Below are 21510 nucleotides of genomic sequence, written 5' to 3'. Positions count from 1 at the left end.
CAAATAGTCTATATTAACAATTACAATTTTGATAAAAAATTATTGATTCATGTTAAGAACTCTAACGAAAAAAATTACATTTTATCAATTTTTCAAAAATCAACATTAAATTAAAATTAAAAAAACTTAATAATTAACTTGACATTTTAAAACAAAAATTAAAATTAAAAGAGTAATTAAACTAAGGTTAATTAATTAATTAATATTATGATTCTTTTTATTTTGTTACACATCAGAGCTGTCAAAATGAGTCACCTGATCCAAACCGGCTCAGCCCGCGACGGGTTGACCACTTAATGGGTCAACCCAACCCGACTCACTTATTAGCGAGCCAACAAAATTAGAACCCGACCCGACCCACCACGGGTTGGCGGATTAAACCGGTTGGCTCACTGTCTCACTTAATTAAAAAAACACACAATTTTTTTTCTTTAATCTCAAGAAAACTAAATTATAATTTCGATTAAAATCTAAATAAACTTCAATACAATCCAAATAAAATCTCAAATTATGTTAAACTCCAAATACAAACCAAAATCACAAAATATAAATTACTACCTAACATCAAATCATTTTTGTCACTTATCAAACTATAGTATTACAATCTTAAATGGATAAATCCACAACATTTTCATCTCTTGAAGCATCTTCTTTATCCCCATCTACAATAAAACAAGACAAAAATAATGTTAACTAATAATATTAAAATATTAAATATTAAATTAATTTTACAGTACTAACTATAATGTTACCTGTTAGTTCAAAACCATGCAACCAATTTTGTATTAAAATGAGTGCCTCAACATTCTCTAGAAGAATAGAAAAATGATATTTGGTTAGCACATGAGAACCAAAACTAAAAACAGACTCACTAACAACATATATATATATATATATATATATATATATAATATAATATATATATATATATAATATATAATATATATATATATAATATATATATATATATATATATATATATATATATTATATATTATATTATATATATATATATATATTATATATTATATAATATATATATATATATATATTAATTTAATATTTAAAATTTATCGTCGTGAGCCAACCCGACTTATCACGGATTTAACCTGAGTGAACTAGGTTCTTAATGGATTGAATTCGTTTTTAACTCATACTGAAATTTGTAATTTTTTTTCAACCCAACCCGACCTGAACCCGTGATGCATCAGATTAGCTCGCGGGTTATTATACATACGAATACTTTACAACTTTAAGTTTTAGCATGCACAAAAGACAAGATTATTGAACTATTTAATTAAAAAAATAGATATAAGTAGTCACACAGAATAGTGATTTGTGTATCGTGGTTTTTTGTTTGGTATTCTAACATGGTCACTTGATGTGCATGATAGAACCAACTTCATTTTTTAGTTTTGGACCGATTTACAATGCTAAAAGCACTTAAAGCTATTTAGTAGTAATAATAATTACTTAATAAAATGCTAAAAGAAATTTTAGTTTTAATACAAATTTACTTAATAACTCATACCTACCAATAATAATAACTACTACCAAAAAAAAAATCTAATATAGAATTAAGTTATAAAATGTTGTAGATAACATTAGTCATATATAGCGTAATCAAATTTTACTTTGAATTATTACGTTTGCAAGTACATTATTATAAATTTTTTAACAAGAAATAATTATATTCCAAGTATATGACTTTTGACTTAATAATTGATATAATATTAAAATTTTTAAAATAAAAAATTATACACGACTATTTTAGTTAAATATAAAATAAAAACTAGTATATATTAAGTTATTGGTTGAATATACAAAATATTATTAATTTTTGAAATTTTGATCTCAATAGTATTTGCAATTTTATTTTTTAAGATATCATATTGTTCTTTATATTTATTATAATGACATAGTTTTGAATTTGATTATTCAAAAACTAAATTATGAATTAATTTTCGTACTTTTGCATTCTTTTTTAATTTTAATTAATTATGCATTATTTAATTAATTAGATAACTACAAAATTAGATAATTATTTTTAAATATATATATATATATATATACATATATACATATATATATATATATATATATATAATAGATAAAATAAAAAATTTATATTTTAAAGAAATTCAGATTATGAAATTTTTTAAAGAAATATTTTGTGAAAAAAAAATTGTAAGAAAGTAATAAATGATTATGATATAATTGAATTTATTTAATAATGATAAGGATGTTATTTAAAAAAAGATGTGTGTATATACGAAGTTAGAGAAATAAAGATATGAATAGATAAATATTTTAATGAAAAGTAAATTTTTATTTTTTTATGGCAAAAAGGTGATCTTTTATTTTTATTTCTAGTTGATTAAATATAGTTTGTCTTTTCTTAATTTTTTCTTAATTTTCTCATATTTCTGTTAGATTTATAGAGGGAGTTTCACTAGGGAGATATAATACGAATGAGACCAGAGACCAACCACATAAGACATTGACATCACTTTCAATCCAAAACCTTAAGACAATGAGTGTATAAATCTTTATTCCGATATAGTGCTCTACTTTCTTATTTATAGTCAATGTGAGACTTAGATTCACACTTGGATTCTTAATAATTTCTTTATTGTAATTTATAAACAAAAATTGTAATTAATTTACTTAAGTCAAATACTTAATTTATTAAAATAAAAAAAAATATACAAGACAATGTAATTTAGAGTGATGAATATGGTTTTAAGATGTTTTATAATTTTATTATGTTGTTTAAGAGCACTAGATGATGTACTTGGAAGAATGTGAAAAGAAAAATTGTACAAATTTGATGCCACGAAATTATATTATCTATTATTATTTTCTTCTACATGTTGATGAATATACTAGCTTAATTTGAATATAATATAGGACACGTCCATATTCACATGATTTAGAAAAAACATGAATAAATTTATGTAGCTCGACTAAATAATTGCTAAAGTACATTTTCTTCATTATTAATGTAGTTTTTATATTTATTTTTATTTAAATATTTCATATGTATTTTAATATAGTTTATGGGAGTCTTTTAGTATTTTTGAGCTTCTTAAATCATAATAATTTGTAAGGTGGTAGTAGTGAATTATAAAGAAAAACAAGTGTTCATGGAAATTTATTTGAGTGAAGTCTGAATGATCATTTATTTCTCTTTGTCCTATAAATCCACTTATGAAATGATCATTTTTTTAGAAGTTGAAAAAATATATGAATACTAAAAGAAATTTGATTTTCATTATGACAAGTTTTTTAAATTCTAAATTATCAGAACTCAATTTGAACTTATCAATATAATTTCTGGTGATCAATATACATAAGTTTCATTTACTTTTTCTCAGATCGAATATAAGAACGAATAAAAATTTAATTTAATCTCAACATTCTAACTATGTTAGTTTAATAAAGGGATTAATGATTAGATAAAATATTAAACAGAGTTATTGTTTAGTGTTTCAAATTTAATATATACTATAGGAATTGATTTAATAATGTTTCAAATGCAAGGATTAAATTCAGAAAATACTACTGTTAAATTAACAATATATTATTAAACAAATATTTACATTACACTTATACTACTGATGGATTTAAAACCTAATTCAAAATTTACTTTACCATTTCAACCAATTAATTTAAAGTTCTAATTTTTATAATACCAAAGACAATTTTTGTTTGAAAAAATAATATATAATTTGCATAGATTCCAAAAACATCTCTTTATTTTTATAATACTCTAATATTTGTATAATACTCTATATAAAACTTATTTATTGTTTTTTTCTTCAAATTACTCAATATAAAACTCTAATAAATACTTATTTAATATATATATATATATATATATATATATATATATATATATATATATATTGTATTAATGTCATGGCAAAAAGTCAAATGTTTATCACCATAATTATCTCTATAATTGCAATTGCAATGTGTTCACTCGAAAGTTTCATCTCTTTTCTACTGTTTCTAAAACCTAATAAGATTACGGCATGTTTGGACTACTCTCTCATAACAAACTTTAAAAAAGAATAAAATCAACATATTTTATAAATTAAAATTAGTTTACGTAGAAATTCGAGACAAAAATTTTAAGAAATCATAAAAAAGAACATTTTATATATTAATTTTAAAGATGAAGAAGTGAAAATTCTTCACGGAAAAAACTCATTGAAACTACGTATACGTATTTTCTTTTATTTCTTGGGATTCATAATATGGTATTGACTAATAAATAGTTGGACGACGAGTTAGAAGAAAAAAAAGTCAAAAACAATGTGACATCTACTCTAAAAATGTTGTGGAAACTTAATTGTGAGTCTAAGTTTTATATTAAATAAAAGTGAGAAAATTGAACGTTATATAAAGATCAAGATCCATAAATTTACCGTTTTAAGGTGTTGGATTGAGACTGATGTCAATACCTTATGTAGTTGGATTCAAATTTCATTAATGTTATATCTTTCCGGTGATAGGTTGAAGGGTAATACAAAATGAAGGTAAAGAAACAGTAAACTCCATTGATATTAGTGATTAAGAGAATTAGAATCCTTAACTGGGACGAAACCATTTGGCATGATGAGTAATTAATGTTAGGAAGAAAGTTGAGGTTTGTGAAAGAAAAATAAAAGAGATAGATTTTGACCTCTGCGGAGAAAGATTCACACATCAAAACAAAGAAGAACAACTTAATACGTAATGGATAATTAGCAGAGTTGAGTGGGTAGGTGCCACCCCAAATATTTGTGACTCTCTTTAAAACATTTCTCAGCAAATTGCGCTTCTCCACAATTTCAACCACAATCTCATAATGACACAATTCTTTTCAATTTAATATACATAATATATATTCTGTTTATATCGGCGTAATGAAAGAGAAATATAAAGATACGAATAAGAGATTAATTAATATGACTTAAATTTCCAACACTTCTTAATATAGTATTAAATTGTATTTTAATAAAATTTGTTGAGTTTATTGTCTGATTCGATATGTACACATCTGATCTTGAGGATAATATATATGTTTCAAAACGTTCTTAAAAGACCAATTTAGTTTTGAGAATAAAAAATATTAAATAAAATAAATCTGAACCATTCGTTTAAAAATGGAATGATCTAATAGATGTAAAGAGGTTTCTCACATTGGGAGACATGTAATGCTTGGATCTTGAATTAATTGGGAATAGGGCATTCAAATTAATTAATAGTATTGGACCCAGCCAACGAACAAGTAGGCATGTATATACTATGAAAACAATAAATTCATATTATTATTTTTTTTTAATTTTCTTGGTAAAAATAATAAATGCTTTACTTGTTTTGTAAGTTCTCCAGAGTTTGAAATAAAATTAAAAAAAAAACATGTTCTTCACTTCAATAAAATATATCACAAGATAATGACTGCGTGTGGTTGCATTACACAAAGTTATAAGTAATTTTTTTTTTAAAAAAAAAAACAAGGTATGATACAAATATTATTTTCATAACACGACCGCGTTTTATGTTTTATATTAGCGTTGTCCTGCCGTCAGTGGTCCAGAGTGGTTGGTGTGATTCTTAACGACTCAATAAATAGAGAAATTATATATTTATATATTTATGATGTTCAAAATTTGTAAAATATGTTATTATTTTTTAAAAATTTGTAGTATTATGAAATTATGTTTGTTTAATATAGATGAGGTATAGTTTTGAAAAGTGATGGAAATTCCAGAAAGGCCCTGGTGGTGTGAATAGATTCGAGGCAATATTTTGTTGCGACTTGCAAGGTAGTTTGGAAATTTTGATAAACGAGTACGTGGACACGAAGCCACTAGAGGTTAGGTAGTGTACACTATACACATGAAGGAAACCCTTGGGGACTATTTTTTTAATTATATAATATAATATAATATATAATAATATTTTGAAATTGAGGAGGAGGAAAAATAGTTAATTGGTATTTGCAATGGTGGAAGATGGAAAAGTGGTCTTTAGTCAAACCAAGAAACAGTGCAGTTCCATACATAATTACCACTACCTATGCTGTTTGGTTTTCATATGTTGTTGTTGATGTTGTTTTCCACTTTACTTGCTTTCCCACTGCCCGCAAATTATGTGTCTCTATTCACTTCCACGATACAAGAGATCGATGTAATAACTTTGAAGGAGAAACAAGTTACGAGCTCCAAACTCTGCACTCTGAAGATCGAGATGAAGGGTTCCAGAATAATTGGGTCACGCGTCGATGGATGGAGGTGCTGTAAACCAAGCACAACACAAATCAAGGTATTGGCGTGCCTCAATTTGAATACATGGCTTCTAAGAAACACAAGCCATGTACTTTGATTGAGCCGCGTCAATATCTTATTTTGCACTTCTTTCCATCTCTTATACACATGCATCTCGCAATCTCCAACCCAGGTATATATCTATTTTCTCTTCTTCTTCCTCTCTTAATCGTTAACAAACCCATGCTTTCAGAACATTAATTACAGTTAGAATCTATTAATTAAGCAGAATTCATTGCAGAAACTGTTTCTCTGGTATAATAGGATTCATGTATATATATACATATATAGAATCCCTAGTTTGGTTGTTTGATATTAACCTTTTTTCTTTCTTTCTTTTTCTCGTTTTCCAAAGAAATATACTTGAATAATACACATATATAATATATGGCTAGTATATAATTACATGATTATAGGACAGACACATATACATAATTTAGCTATATTATGTATATAAAACGTCAGCAGTAGGTAAAATAGACGTATCAGAAGTTGGCCACCAACTGTAAATTTTTATTGTTATGTAATTATATCCATAAAATGATGTAGCTGAGGAAGCATCGAGATGAGTTTGTATTTGTATGTACTATAAGTTTTGAATTTGGATATACGTTATTTTTAGCTCATAGCTGCAGAAATAAATGTGAAGCTAAACATGAACTGTGACATGTATCAGCCATATCATATGTCATGTTGCCATTACTTGTCTTAGATGCTAATATATATATATATATATATATATATATATATATATATATATATATAAAAGTTATATTATGACTTTCATTTTTTTATTCTCATCTTTTACTTCTTGATATAATTTAGTGTGAACCATTAATTAATGTATTATTGTCTTCTTTTTTTAAATAATTAATGACTCACACTAAATCAAGTCAAAAAATAAAAATAAAAATAAAAAAAAAAGAAATCATAGTATATTTTTCATATATATATATATATATATATATATATATATGGGTTAGAATGACCAAATTAAAAAGAAAAACAAAGTAAAAAAGTTTTGATAGCATATTTTATACACGTGTTTTAAATAGTTATGAAAATAAAAATAAAAGGTTATATATGAGAATTAATGTTTATTATTTAGATCTGATTAATAATTGAATTTGATGAATATGGTGGAAGGAAGGGGAAAAATTTGTTGCTCCCCTGAAGGTGAATGGTAGAAAGAGACCCATAATAAATTGTGGATGGAGGCTAGGGTGTACCGTCCAACCAAATGGTCCATGTTGGATATCTTTATTTATTTATTAATTTATTTACTAAATGGATAATGATATCCTTCAAAAGAAAAAAAACTAAAGTTATAAATTTAGATTTCTGGTACCAATCGTTGGTGTCTCTGATCTACCTGTTAGCTGTTACAGATTGTATATAATGAATCCATTGATGTCGGTTTTTGACAACCACCCATGTTCCTCCCATCTGGGATTTTCCAAACCCATCACCACCCTTTCAAACATGCTTTTCCCATTACGGCAACACCCACAAAAACAAAGAGTGGTGAACATCACACACCTAGAAATTCTAGATGGAGGAAAATGGTTTTTCTTTTTCACGATTGTGATGTAATATCATAAAGAAATTACTAGAATTGTCATATTTAAGAAAAAAAAAAGGTTGCAACAATTAATATATAGGTTCAAGTGGTATACTAAAAAAAAAATCTCAGTTATATCCTTTAAATTAACAATAAATGAAATGGTTATTAGAGGTTGGGGAGATGGTCCTGTAGAGTGATATAAATGAAAATTGAAATTGAATTGTGTTAGAGGAGATGATAGAGACTAGTTGGAGAGAGGGGACACAGAAGAGTTAATGAAGGTAAGCTAAGTCATTGAAGATGCAAACTCAAGTGGGGTCTCACCCTTTTCTTTTCCCTTTCTATTCCTTCATGTACCTAGATAGCTCCATGGCCTCATCTTCCTTTCCCCAATTCTCATGTCCTTTTAATAATTGTGGTTACCAAAAATAAATAAAACCAAGGTTCAAAAAATCACCTCCCATTTTTTTATGTAATTATGGATTTTATTTTATTAAGTTGACTTAACGATAAAGTTGAAAGAAAATTTAAAACAAGTTGAGTTCAACTTTTTCTACTAATATTTAGGTATGAAGGTTAGTTTTATGAGATGAGCTTGGAAGAGAGAAGAGAGAGTAAGAAAGGTTGTAAGTTCAACTTCTTCTACTAACAAATACTAATAATTAACATTGTTGTCGATAAAAAAAAATCTTGTGAACTTTATTCATTCTTTTCAAAGGATGTAGAGTAACTTGATTAGTGTTCACTTTCTTATTCCTTGTCGTTAGTAAACGGTTTCTTCTCTTGCTGCCAATATACTACGTGCCTCTCCACAATAGGATATATAATAGGTTCCCTATTTCCAACCAAAGGAGACTATTATGTACTTGTTAAACTAAACTTTATAAATACTTTCAAAAATCGAAAGAAAAATGTTAATACATTTTTTATGATAGCAATTACAATATGAAAATAAACTAATTTTAGTTTGGAGCGAAGTGAAATGCGAAGAAGGTTTGAGAATAAGATAGTCGTGGACCTAATTAAAACCATGGTGAGTTGTTTTGGTATGTTTTTGACTTTTTTGTTCTCTCCAAAATAAGATAGTTGATTCACATTAAACTTTATGAAAAAACTTTTTGTATGTTTGAATGTATGTAGTGACGTATGAGAAGCATGATAAAAGAAAAACCAAAATTGTTATTGTTTTTGAATTCACCACAGAAATTAAACGGTGGCGTAAGTGATGATTTGAACATAATGGTAGTGTCTTCTTAGGTTTTGTCTTGACTCGAAACAAAATCATAATCAAAGAGCCCACAAGAAAGGATACGATTGGGTTTGGACAAAATGATAGGCATCTACATTATCCAACTAGCTCTTTGCTTTCCCATTTAAAGCTCCTTTTCCTTTTGTTTTATTCATCAAGAAATTTCCTAATCACTATTATCACTACCAAACTTCTATATGTTAACGACAAGAAGAAAAAAAAAAATGCTAGAAGAGTTGTTAGGTTAACAACACACATTGTTGGAACTATTCGATAATTTTGAAAAATGATATCCTAAATATTTCATACAAAGACTTACTTTATCTAGAAAAAATCTATGTATTAATACAAACACTATATATATATATATGGACCAACAATATGATACACTAATGATAAGAGATAAATTTACCAAAAATATGCATGCTAATTATCTATAACAATAGAGATGAGTATACAATTGTTAATATACATTTTTGTAGATTGAAATATATTTTTTAATACATATCCTTTTACCGCTAAAAGCCAACATCTTTTAATTGATTATTTGAAAAACTTAGTTAGAACTTTTCTGAAATAAATAAAAACACTAAAAGGCAGTTTGTTATGAATATATATTTTATGTATTTATTATTTTATTTTCATTTTAATTATGAAGATGTTACATTCTTTTTTTTTTTTCAAAAATATCTGCCTAGAAAAAGTAAAAACAACTTTTTTGACCAAAAATAAAATATTGAAAACATAACTTGACATTTTCGCTATTAGAAATAAAAATAAAAGTATATTTTGTTTTAAAGTTTAAGTTTGATGATTGAAAGTGTGTAAAATGGTTTCTAATAAAAATATATATTTTTAAGTAATCAAATTGTTTTATTTCTTGTATTAACGTTCTAATTTTTTATGATACATGAAGGTTTTTATTTTGTTAACCGATAAAAAAATTACCCTATGGACATATTGTAAATACAAATATCTTTCCGCATGTACCAAATAAAAATTTACTTTAATATTACATTTTTTTAGTAAAATGTTATATATAAATCTTTTTTTCTTTTCACTATGTTAACTGACACATTATTTAAATGACTGAATCAATGTCACCAATACTCATATTAAGTATAAAATAATTTGCATATAATTAATCTAGTGGATAATTCCTTGCAATTTTAACTTTGAATTTTGCATTGATACATACAAGGTCTAATTATAAAATCTCATAATTAATAATAACATAGTTGAAAAAATTAAAAACTTAAAAACTATTATTATTATTATTTTCTAAATATCTTTTAATATAATATACATTTAAATATATTTAATATATATATATATATATATATTTTAATATATTATGTATTTATTAACATAAAAAATATAGAGAGAGACATCAAGCCGTGTGTATACGGTTTAAAACTAATTTTGTTAAAAATTTAGACCAGCGTATATTTGCACTGTAAATGCGTGTAACTATTTTAAAACTACTCTTTAACGTTACAGAAAAACTAGTGAGACTATGGTTTTAACAGATTCCAAATATATTATAACGTGTTTGTTTGCTAGCTCCCAAAAGATTTCCTATTTTATTTTTTATATATATTTTTTAAAAATTATATTTGTACATTATTATATTATTCATATTAAGATTACAAAATTCGAAAAATATTGAAAATTCCGTGCGCCTCTTTCATCCTTTTTTTTTTGTCTTTCGTACCTTCGGATTTTTTTGGTGTAATTAAAAAATTAGAAATATTTTGGATCGATCGATCTTTTAAAAATTAGTATATTTTATATTTTTTTTAATTTTCTCTTGCATGATAACTTCAATTTTTACATATTTTTATATTTTTGTGTTTATTATCATTAAAAAATTAATTATTTCCTAGTTTAATCATCGAGTTTAGTGTGTTTTTGTATTATTTTGTATTTTAATTATATTATGCTTGATTTACCTATGATATATTTTTTGAATATGTGAAATAAGTGAATAAGAAACATTTGTGGTGAAAGAAAACAAACTAAAACGCAAGGAAACATGTTTAGGACAATAAAAGATCAATTTGAAACAACTACCTGCGTCAAGCCCACTAGAATCGCGTCAGCGGATGACGATGACCTTGATGTGTCAAAACTAGGTATTTAAGCACATTCTCTTGGAGGTTTTAGGGGGATTTCCTCACTTTGCAAGACAGAAAAACACTTTTGGGTGCAATGAAAAGTTTCTTGGAGGTTGTTAAGGGTTTTGGGAAGTTCCCCCGCTCCTCATTGGATCCACTCTCTTTGGGTCTTCTCCTTCGTTCATGGTGATTTTTCCTCTTTTGAAATTAGAAATGAAGATGAATTGCGATTTGAAGATGGAAAAGCCACTAATAGGAGGCGCAATTGGAACATGAAGATTTGGAGAAAATATTTACATGTGTATTTTTTTATTTTTTTATTGTAACTAAGTAATTTAGTTTGAAATAAAAATAATCCAATTTAAATAAATAATAATTTAAAAATTAAAATAGTAAAATAAATTGTTTAAACCTAAAAAATAATTAAATAAAATTAACGGTCATTTAAAAGATAAAGATAAAAATATAATTATTTTAGTTTAGTTTAGTTAAAATAAAAATTATTTAAAGAATTAAATTTTAAAAAATATATGCCAAAAAAAAATCATTAATATGTAATATAAACAATTACGTATATAATTTATACAACGGTCAAAAACATAACTATCATGAATGATGAACCTGAACAATTTCATTTCAGCCAATTTCAATTTCAATTTTCGAATTATTCGAATATTTCTAAATCTAAAAGAAATTCGGGAATATAATGCTCAATTCACTTTAGATTATCAACCATTATCTGAATATTTTTGTATATATTTTCCTGGATTAGAGTTTAAAAATTATCAATGGTTTTTATTGCTACTGTACTATATGTCCCATCGGTCAATCGGCCAAATCCAATCCTCAGGCCCATCAGTCTAACGGCCTGGTAAATATCATTGCGTAGGTCCATCGGTCCATCGGTTCTACAAACAAACCTATCGAATTGAGCATCGGTCGAACGGCCTAGTGAACAAACTGCAGGACCATCGGTCAAACGGTTAAACAAATAAGTCAGAAGCCACGTTCAGGCTCATCGGTCCATCGGTGACACCTAAACGAGTGACTCTGATCCTTAATGACACATCGGTCGATCGGACAAACACGAGCAACACCTAAAACAACAACGGACAATTGGTAAATTAACCATTGGTTGATCAATCCCTTTAGACTCGCGTGGTCCCTTCCTCAGGCCCATCGGTCGATCAGCCATACACGAATCGTTCTCGTTTAAAACAAGGCACAACTAATCCAGTCAAGTGGCCATCGGCCACACGGTCGAACAGTCAGTCAATCGGGTTAATTAACGTTAAACGGGTTAGTAATCTTGATTAAATGATCATTGGGCCATAATTAAGGAACCCTAATCACAGGCCCACACCGAAAACTATAAATAGGGCCCAAAGGTAGGTTGGTGAGGATCTTAAATTCGCATTTATTATAGCAGTTACACTGATACACCGATCGGCTCATTACTGACTTAAGCATCGGAGTCCTTTAGACAGGTACCCCGATCGCCATCCCAGCCGATCGAGCGAAGGAGTAGATTTTCTTGGAGAAGAAGTTATCGCTGTGGTGAGAAGTGGAGTAAGCTTGAAAAGGTTCTTCAGTAGGCTCTTGGCCCCTACCCCCGAAACATTTTGGCGCCCACCGTGGGGCCGAGCAGTCTTCTTTAAGACAGTATACCCTTATGGTGACCACGAGAAACCGAAATAGCAACATGGACGGAGGAAGAATGGCAGATGATCAAGCGGACACTAGGGAGATGATAAGGGCGATGCAGCAGAGGATGGATGAGATGCAAAGAAACTATGAAGTGCAGGTGCAGCAGCATCGAGATGTTGAACGGGTGGAGAGTCGCCCTCCACCAACAGGACAGGAGCAATCACAGCCTGCTCAGGTCGAGAAGACACAGGCGTTGAGGGGAAATCTGTCGCACACGATGGCTGAAAGCTCGGGAGCAAATGATGGGGGCCGCCCATCACGTCAACCGATCCCCGCGTCGGGATTCTCCCCCTTCACCCCGTACATTCTGGAGACGCCGCTACCGGAGAAGTGGAAAATGCCGACATTCGACAAGTACGACGGCACGACCAATCCCGACAATCACATGCGGGTCTTCATGCATCAGATGATGTTCCACGCAGTTAGTGACCCCATCTAGTGCCGTGTTTTCTCGACTTCTCTGACGGGAGAGGCGTTGGAGTGGTTTTCCGAGCTGCCGGCCGACAATATTGATTCTTTTGCCACTCTGAAGGCAAGGTTTAGCACGCAGTTCGCGCCCCTGAAGCCGACCATTCTGACGGTCGACAACCTAGTGAATATCCGGCAGGAAGATGGGGAATCACTGAGGAGTTATCTTGATCGGTACAATCGGATGTCGGTCAAGATAAAGGATCTCAACGACGAAATCGCTCGGCATCACTTCTCGTATGGGCTCCAACCAGGAGTTTTCGCGGACAAGATAAGCCGCAAGAAGCCGAAGACGATGGAGGAGATGAGGGAACGAGCGGCCAAGTTCATACAGATGGAAGATATGCAGGAGTTCCGGCTGAAGAAGAGGGAGAAGGAGGATGCCGCAGTCCCGAAGCCGACTGCACCTCGGCCCGGCCCAGCGAGAAGAAGCCACCGAAGTTCACGATGTACACTCCCCTGATCGTTCCTCGGGCTAGGATTCTGCAAGAAGCTTTCAGCGCCGACTCACTCCCCGCGGCCAGAAAGAAGCCCCCACCACCCGATGCCGATGGTAGTAAGCACTGCCAGTACCATCGGACGATCGGCCACACCACCGAAGAGTGCCACACGCTCCGCGACAAAATCGAAGAGCTCATTCGGCAGGGGCATCTGAAGAAGTATATTCGACAATATCGCCCTCCGCGAAGCCCGGTGAGGAACAGAAGCCCCGTAAGAAGAGTCCCCCCGGCCCGGTGGGAGAAGCGGAGAGAGCCCGAACCCGAGAGGCGAAAAAGAGGATCGTCTCGGACACATAAGAGCCCAAGGAGGAGCCGCAGTCGGAGCCACGATAAACCCCTGAGGGGTTATATCAATACCATCTCCAGAGGCTTCGTCGGAGGATCGAGCTCAGCTGCTCGAAAGAGGCATGTTCGGGCGCTAAAATCGGTTCATCTAGTAGAAAAGAAGATCCGGTCGATGCCCCCCATCACGTTTACGAACGAGGACTTCAAGGCGCCCGACCCTGATCATGATGACCCGATGGTCATCTCGATCGAGGTAGCCGAGTACGGGATCGGGAAGGTGCTAGTCGATCAGGGAAGCTCCGTCAACATCTTGTACTAGAAGACTTTCCGGAAGATGAACCTCTCTGAGGACCTGATCGTCCCCTATAATGAGCAGATCGTCGGTTTCTCTGGCGAACGAGTCGACACAAGGGGCTACCTGGATCTTCGTACCAGGATCGGCTCGCGGAAGGACGGCCGGGAGGTAAGGGTTAGATTTCTTTTAGTTGAAGCTAACACCTCCTACAATGTATTGCTAGGAACACCTTGCCTGAACGCCTTCGGAGCGATCGTCTCCACTCTGCACCTGGCCATGAAATTCCCGTCGGATAAGGGGACAATATGCACGGTGCATGCAGATCAGCAAATCGCCAGGCAGTGCTATGCCGCAGGATTGAGGATCACTTCTTATAGTCATCCGCGGAAGCAACACCGTTCAGAGGTAGCCATGACAGACTTGGACCCCCGAACGAACACAAAGGATCAGTTACAACCAGAAGGAGAAACCAAGGAGATCCCGATCGGGAAACACCCGGGACAAGTCACAAAGATTGGGGGAGCCCTGAAACCGGAAGAAGAAGAACTCCTAAGGGCGGTGATCTTAGAGAACAAAGATCTGTTCGCATGGTCGAGCGCCGACATGCCAGGCGTCCACCCTGACGTCATGTCTCATAAGTTGGCCATCTTCCGGGAAGCCCGCCCGGTTGCTCAGAAGAAGAGGAAAATGGGAGAGAAGCCTAGGAGAGCGGTCGAGGAGGAGGTCAGGAAGTTAGAGGAAGCTGGTTTCATCAAAGAGATCAAGTATACTACGTGGCTGGCTAACGTAGTGATGGTGAAGAAGACGAGCAGAAAATGGAGGATGTGCACAGACTTCACCGATCTCAACAAGGCCTGCCCGAAGGACGCATACCCACTACCCAGCATAGATCGGCTGGTGGATGGAGCTTCGGGGCACAACTTCTTGAGTTTCCTGGATGCATACTCAGGGTACAACCAAATCCCTATGTATGGTCCAGACAGATCCAAAACGGCGTTCATCATAGATCGAGCAAATTTCTGCTACGAGGTCATGCCGTTCGGTCTGAAGAACGCGGGGGCCACCTATCAGAGGCTGATGGACCAGGTCTTCAGGGGGCAGTTCGGTCGGTCCATGGAGGTGTACGTGGACGACACCTCCATGGACATGTGGCAACTTCAGAACCATACGATCACGCGCAGATCAACAGCCCATACTTCGCGACGCTTCAAATCATGACTGTCAGGCACGATCTACGATGCAAGATAACTGTTGAGACACGCGGGTGGTCAATCGGCATTACGGTACTGGTAAACCTCTTCGCTTCACCTCCATCGCTTGAGGCTCGGGGGGGGCTTGTGTACTATATGTCCCATCGGTCAATCGGCCAAATCCAATCCTCAAGTCCATCGGTCTAACGGCCAGGTAAATATCATTGCGTAGGTCCATCGGTCCATCGGTTCTACAAACAAACGTATCGAATTGAGTATCGGTCGAACGACCTAGTGAACAAACTACAGGACCATCGGTCAAACGGTTAAACAAATAAGTCAGAAGCCACGTTCAGGCTCATCGGTCCATCGGTGACACCTAAACGAGTGACTCTGATCCCTAATGACACATCGGTCGATCGGACAAACACGAGCAGCACCTAAAACAACAACGAACAATTGGTAAATTAACCATCGGTTGATCAATCCCTTTAGACTCGCGTGGTCCCTTCCTCAAGCCCATCGGTCGATCAGCCATACACGAATCGTTCTCGTTTAAAACAAGGCACAACTAATCCAGTCAAGCGGCCATCGGCCACACGATCGAACAGTCAGTCAATCGGGTTAATTAAAGTTAAACAGGTTAGTAATCTTGATTAAAGGTTCATTGGGCCGTAATTAAGGAACCCTAATCACAGGCCCACACCGAAAACTATAAATAGGGTCCAAAGGTAGGTTGGTGAGGATCTTAAATTCGCATTTATTACAGCAGTTACACTGATACACCGATCGGCTCATTACTGACTTAAGCATCGGAGTCCTTTAGATAGGTACCCCGATCGCCATCCCAGCCGATCGAGCGAAGGAGTAGATTTTCTTGGAGAAGAAGTTATCGCTGTGGTGAGAAGTGGAGTAAACTTGAAGAGGTTCTTCAGTAGACTCTTGACCCCTACCCCCGAAACAGTTATAAAACAAGTTAAAAGTTCATTTTAGTAAAAATGTAATCCCTTAAATTGCGGAGATTTTATTTTCACGAATAATATTAATTTTATTTAAAAAAATAAGTAAAATGTAGTATAATATAGCATTTTATATAATAACAATATGTTAAAGTAAAAGAAACTAATGACATTCAATAACAATGGATTATGTCGCAGTATAACATTTATGCGAGTTGTATTTATTATTATTATTATTATTATTATTATTATTATTATTATTATTATTCACTTATTCTTTTACGATATAAAAAGATTGAGATCACAATCTTTCTTTCGTTTATTTATAAGGGTAAACAAAATTAAACTAAAAAAATTTAAAAATAAGTTTTCTCCATAAAATGGGCTTACCAGAACTTAAATTAAATCCAATACGAATAACTTGTCCAGACTAGAACACCAAAAAGTGATTTTTATTGAAGGCACTTTCTTATTGCTCCCTTCAAATATTTTTCTGCACTCTATCTTTTCGGATTTTATTATTTGGAATGCATTAAATCAGTTTTGGAAATATTTTTCTGAAGACACCATTTCGAAAAAATATTTTCGGAATTGATTTAGTAAGTTCTGAAAAAATAAAATCAAGGAGAAATCTGATAGAATGCAGGAAGAAACTGTCTTTATTAAATTCAGTTTGGGCTAAATTTGGATGGGCCCATATTTGGGCTAATACATGCTCTCTTACATCTTTCCCTTTCTTTTCATTTTGCCCCGTCTTCTCCTCCCTCTCTACTTGTGCTATCAACTCCACTATAATTTCTTCTCTTTTAGGTTTAATGTTTCGAAAATGTAAACACATTAAATTGATTTTTTTTCCAAAAAAATCAAGGAAAATTCCACCCTAATTGATGTAAAATTAAATGAGTAATACTTTTTTTTATTTCCTATTTTCTCCTCTTTTCCTCTGTGTTTCTATCATATGATTTTGTTGAAATCTTTGTTGTTGTGAGTGTGGTTATTTTTATTTATTTTTTATTGTGGGTTTATTTGTTCTATAATCATTCTGTGTATGAAACCTTTAACTCTTTTAAAATAGTTTACGTTTTTTTAAACAGTTAAAAATAGTTTATTCTTTTTAACTTTTTAAAAAGGAAATTAACTTGTTGCGCATAGTCATCTAAATAACAATATGATCGATACCAATATTTGAAAATTAATTTGATTTTTTCTTATCATGATTATTGTAAATCTAGTTGAATTTTTTTTAATATTAGGATGCCTAAACATTTTTTAATAAAAAATATTTAAAAAGTTTGTAAATTTTTTCTTACAAGTTTTGTTCATCTACAAATGTAAAAATTTATTAGATGACAAATTTTATTTTGAATAGAATTATAACTTTTATTGTTCTTACTATAAATTTATCGAAGTGGAGAGGTAGAATCCTTAAGAAAGTCAAACTTCAGTTACAACGTTGATCGTCGAGTTGCAAGTAAATGCTAAGAAGACATATACAAGTAAAAGATTCTATAATAATCAAATGAGAGAATAAAAAAGAGTATAGAGTGAGAATGAAAAATGAGTGAGTACTCAAAAAAATGTGTATTTATAGATTTTTGACCCCTGAATAAATATTAAAAAATAATCAAAGAAAGAAAGTAAGTATGAGATATAATTAATTATTGAGTAGTTGAAAAATATATTATCAAGTTATAACCAATATATATATATATATATATATATATATATATATATATATATATATATATATATTCAATATAGTCGATTATAGTGGGTGCTACTTTCGTTTTACGCTTTATAAATATATTTTTGATTATTTTCTAATTTTAATTATTTTAATTAGTCTTACCACTAAGAAAATTAAGTATTTCTAACGAACATCATTTGCCAGTAATAGGAAAAATCAGTTGGTAATTCAAGTTTACTTATAAATTATTGACAAAAAAACATCACTCGATTAAGTGCTCATCGATAAATTTTGAAAACAAATTTCATGATCTATTAGTAATTATTGACGTATTCAAGCCATTAGTAAAATTTGTTTTTAGACTCGTAACTAGGTCTTTTCTTCCTCCTTTTATTCCTCTGTTTTTTTGTTCTTTTTCTTCCTCCTCTCCTCCTTGACACACCTCTATCGTCGTAGTCACATCTGTTGTCACTTCCGACTTATCCTCCTCCTCCTCTTCCTTCTCTTTCTCTTCTTCTTCTTCCTCATCTCCTACTATGACTTCCTCCTCCTCATTCTCTTCTTCTCACCCATCTCCACTAAATTTATAAAAAAAATTCATTATACTGGGTGGAAAATTTGTCGCTTAATTTATCGATGGAGTTACTGTGGAAAATCCATAAACAATCAGAGTTATAATTTATCAACGAAATTTACTAACATAATGGATCGTTGAATTAGAACTGTCAAAACGGGTTATCCGGCCCAACCTACCACAGGTTGATCACTTAGTGAATCAACCCAACTCAACTTACTTAGTAGCGAGCCAAAAAAATTCAAACATAGATCGCCCCACTATGGGTTGGTGGATAAAACGGATTGACTCACTGATTCACTTAATTAAAAAGTACAATTTTTTTTTGTCCAAAAAAAACTAAATTTTAATTGTGATTAAAATCTAAATAAACTTCAATACAATCCAAAATAATGTTCAATCCCAAATACAAACCACAATCATAAAATTATTATGTTTGTATTTGCCAACCCAATATGTTGGCTAAAAAAAACAACGCAAACTCAATTCAAATACAAAAAGATTGTATAACCCTTTATCTGCAACTGCAGGTGGGTTGATGAGCCAACCCGACTTACCACGGGTTCAACTCGAGTGAGTCGGGTTCTTGGTAAGCCAGGTCAAAAATTAACTCGTACTGAAATTTGTAAAAATATTCTAATCCAACTCGATCCGAATCTGGAGTGGACTCGGTTGACCCACGAGTTCTTACTTACTTTGATAGTTCTACGTTGAATACAATAATTTAAACTCTAATTTACAAATAGATCTTTCCGAAGGATTCTTTCCAATAGAAATTTTCATCAATAATTTAAATTATAAAATCCATCAATAAAATTCGTTTATAAATTTGAGTTTACCTCCATGTTTATTTTTTTGATAAAATTCATCGATAATTATAAAACTTATTGTAGTGTACAAATATTTATGTTTTTTTTTATAAAAGAAATTGAGCCATGTAAATAGAAATGAATGTGCAAACTAGTTTGTTATTCCGGAAATGTGAACATTTTCTATCTTATGAAGATAGATGGGTTTGATCAAAGACATTAGGTGATAAAGATAGGAGAAATCCCCAACTTGTCATTGAATTGTTTTTAATGAAAAATTAAACTTATCTCTTAATAATTATTGTTATCATACATAGATGTTCATTAATTTTGCATCCCTATATAACACACACTAAGAAGTTCCAAAGTAATCTTATGCATACATAAGTTTTGGTATCTAAATTTTTTACATTATTTTAACTGGTATAAACGTTTACATCAGCCAGATTTAACGTCGTAGAAACTTTGTCTTAAGGTTATCCAATCCAGTAGTGAAATAACTAAACGTGAAAAAAGAGATAAAAACAGGAAAAGGATAAGAGATTCGAAATTGATTTCAAACCCTAATTAGAAATTTACAGAAAACAAAGACTGAAAATAACTAAACAAGCGAATAAAGGATGAAGAACGACTCAAAGTGACTAGAACAATGCTTAATCAATTTTCGTAAGTGTTGCAAGAAATTTAAGCAAAGTAAATAGTGTTTTTCATAAAAAATGGTACCTGAATAAAAAATAATATAGTTTATACAAACAAAGAAACGTATAACACTTTTTTAAAAGAATGGTACCTATATTGATGTAACTTTGAAAAAGGCATAACACTTTTTCTAGAAAGTTTAATGTAACAGTTAAAGTCTCTTTTTTTAAGAAACGTCACCGAAAGCTCTGCATGTTTTCCAAATGTTGTTGTATCTATTGCCCTATTGAAATTAGTTGAATGGATTTGCATGCATTGGATTTTCACCCTTTGAACAATTAAATTTACAATTTTAATGATAAACTTTAATGATTTAACATAAAAATTAATTTAGTTTAAAAATATTATTTTAACCTCTAAAAATTATTAGTCAAAATTGATAACTCGTATATCATCATATAACATCTATCTGCTCTCTTATTTTAAATTTTTGACCAATTTTATTTTTACAACTTTTCTTTTAATCTTGAGCATTAAATATAAAGGTACTAAATATAAATTAAATGTTGAAATATGCCTATAGTGTAAAATGTATAGTAGTAAATTCATTCAAACTTTCACAAGTAAATGAATAATTGGTAGTCTTCACTTCTTAAATGAATATCTACATAATTTAATATTTTCATTTAAATTCTTTAAAAATTATTTAAAAAGTAAAATTAATGTTTTCAATTATTTTAACGTGTTATAATAAATTTTTTATGACACAAAAATCATAAGTTTCATTAGTGCCTTTTACCTTTCATAATTTAAAAATAGTTTTAAATATTCAAACTTAATTAATTTTTATGATTTAAATGAATTTATAACATATGTGAAACACTTCTTGTACTCACAAATATTTAAACAGGGGTTAGATTATTTTTGAAAAATTCTTGATAAAATTTCCTTCTCCAATAACGTTTTTTATAACTTATATTTTATTAATTCATCCATTATATATTTTGATAGTTCAATTATATTGCATATATCAAAGTTTAGATAAATTGATTTTTTTCTCATACAATGCTATAGTCAACACTTATTAATTTTATCCTTATATATACACATGTTAATTAAATTTAGTCAATAATCAAATTTATTATATAGT

The 21510-nt window shown here is 31.1% G+C and overlaps 2 protein-coding genes across 2 annotated transcripts; both read left to right on the top strand.

Annotated features, from left to right (window-relative positions):
- Positions 1–12949: 12949 nt before the first annotated feature.
- On the top strand, positions 12950–14526 carry LOC114184731. The gene is made up of 3 exons (XM_028072043.1): positions 12950–13375; positions 13487–13596; positions 13677–14526. The coding sequence occupies exons 1-3, from the start codon at positions 12950–12952 to the stop codon at positions 14524–14526; spliced, it is 1386 nt and encodes a 461-aa protein (XP_027927844.1).
- A 15-nt stretch (positions 14527–14541) lies between these two features.
- On the top strand, positions 14542–15720 carry LOC114184730. The gene has a single exon (XM_028072041.1). The coding sequence runs from the start codon at positions 14542–14544 to the stop codon at positions 15718–15720; it is 1179 nt and encodes a 392-aa protein (XP_027927842.1).
- The last annotated feature ends 5790 nt before the right edge of the window (positions 15721–21510 follow it).

This window comes from Vigna unguiculata, chromosome 5 (genome assembly GCF_004118075.2).
Source record: "Vigna unguiculata cultivar IT97K-499-35 chromosome 5, ASM411807v1, whole genome shotgun sequence".
Taxonomy (NCBI): Eukaryota; Viridiplantae; Streptophyta; class Magnoliopsida; order Fabales; family Fabaceae; genus Vigna; species Vigna unguiculata.
Note: the sequence above shows the minus strand (reverse complement) of the source record. Positions and strands in the feature narration are given on the sequence as shown.

Bases quoted from the DNA above. Each gene is read 5' to 3' on its own strand.
- LOC114184730 (XM_028072041.1), top strand. From the start codon at position 14,542: ATGAACCTCTCTGAGGACCTGATCGTCCCCTATAATGAGCAGATCGTC.
- LOC114184731 (XM_028072043.1), top strand. From the start codon at position 12,950: ATGGACGGAGGAAGAATGGCAGATGATCAAGCGGACACTAGGGAGATG. The intron at 13,376-13,486 runs GTTAGTGACCCC...GCCACTCTGAAG, and splicing joins ATCAGATGATGTTCCACGCA to GCAAGGTTTAGCACGCAGTT. The intron at 13,597-13,676 runs GTACAATCGGAT...GGCTCCAACCAG, and splicing joins CTGAGGAGTTATCTTGATCG to GAGTTTTCGCGGACAAGATA.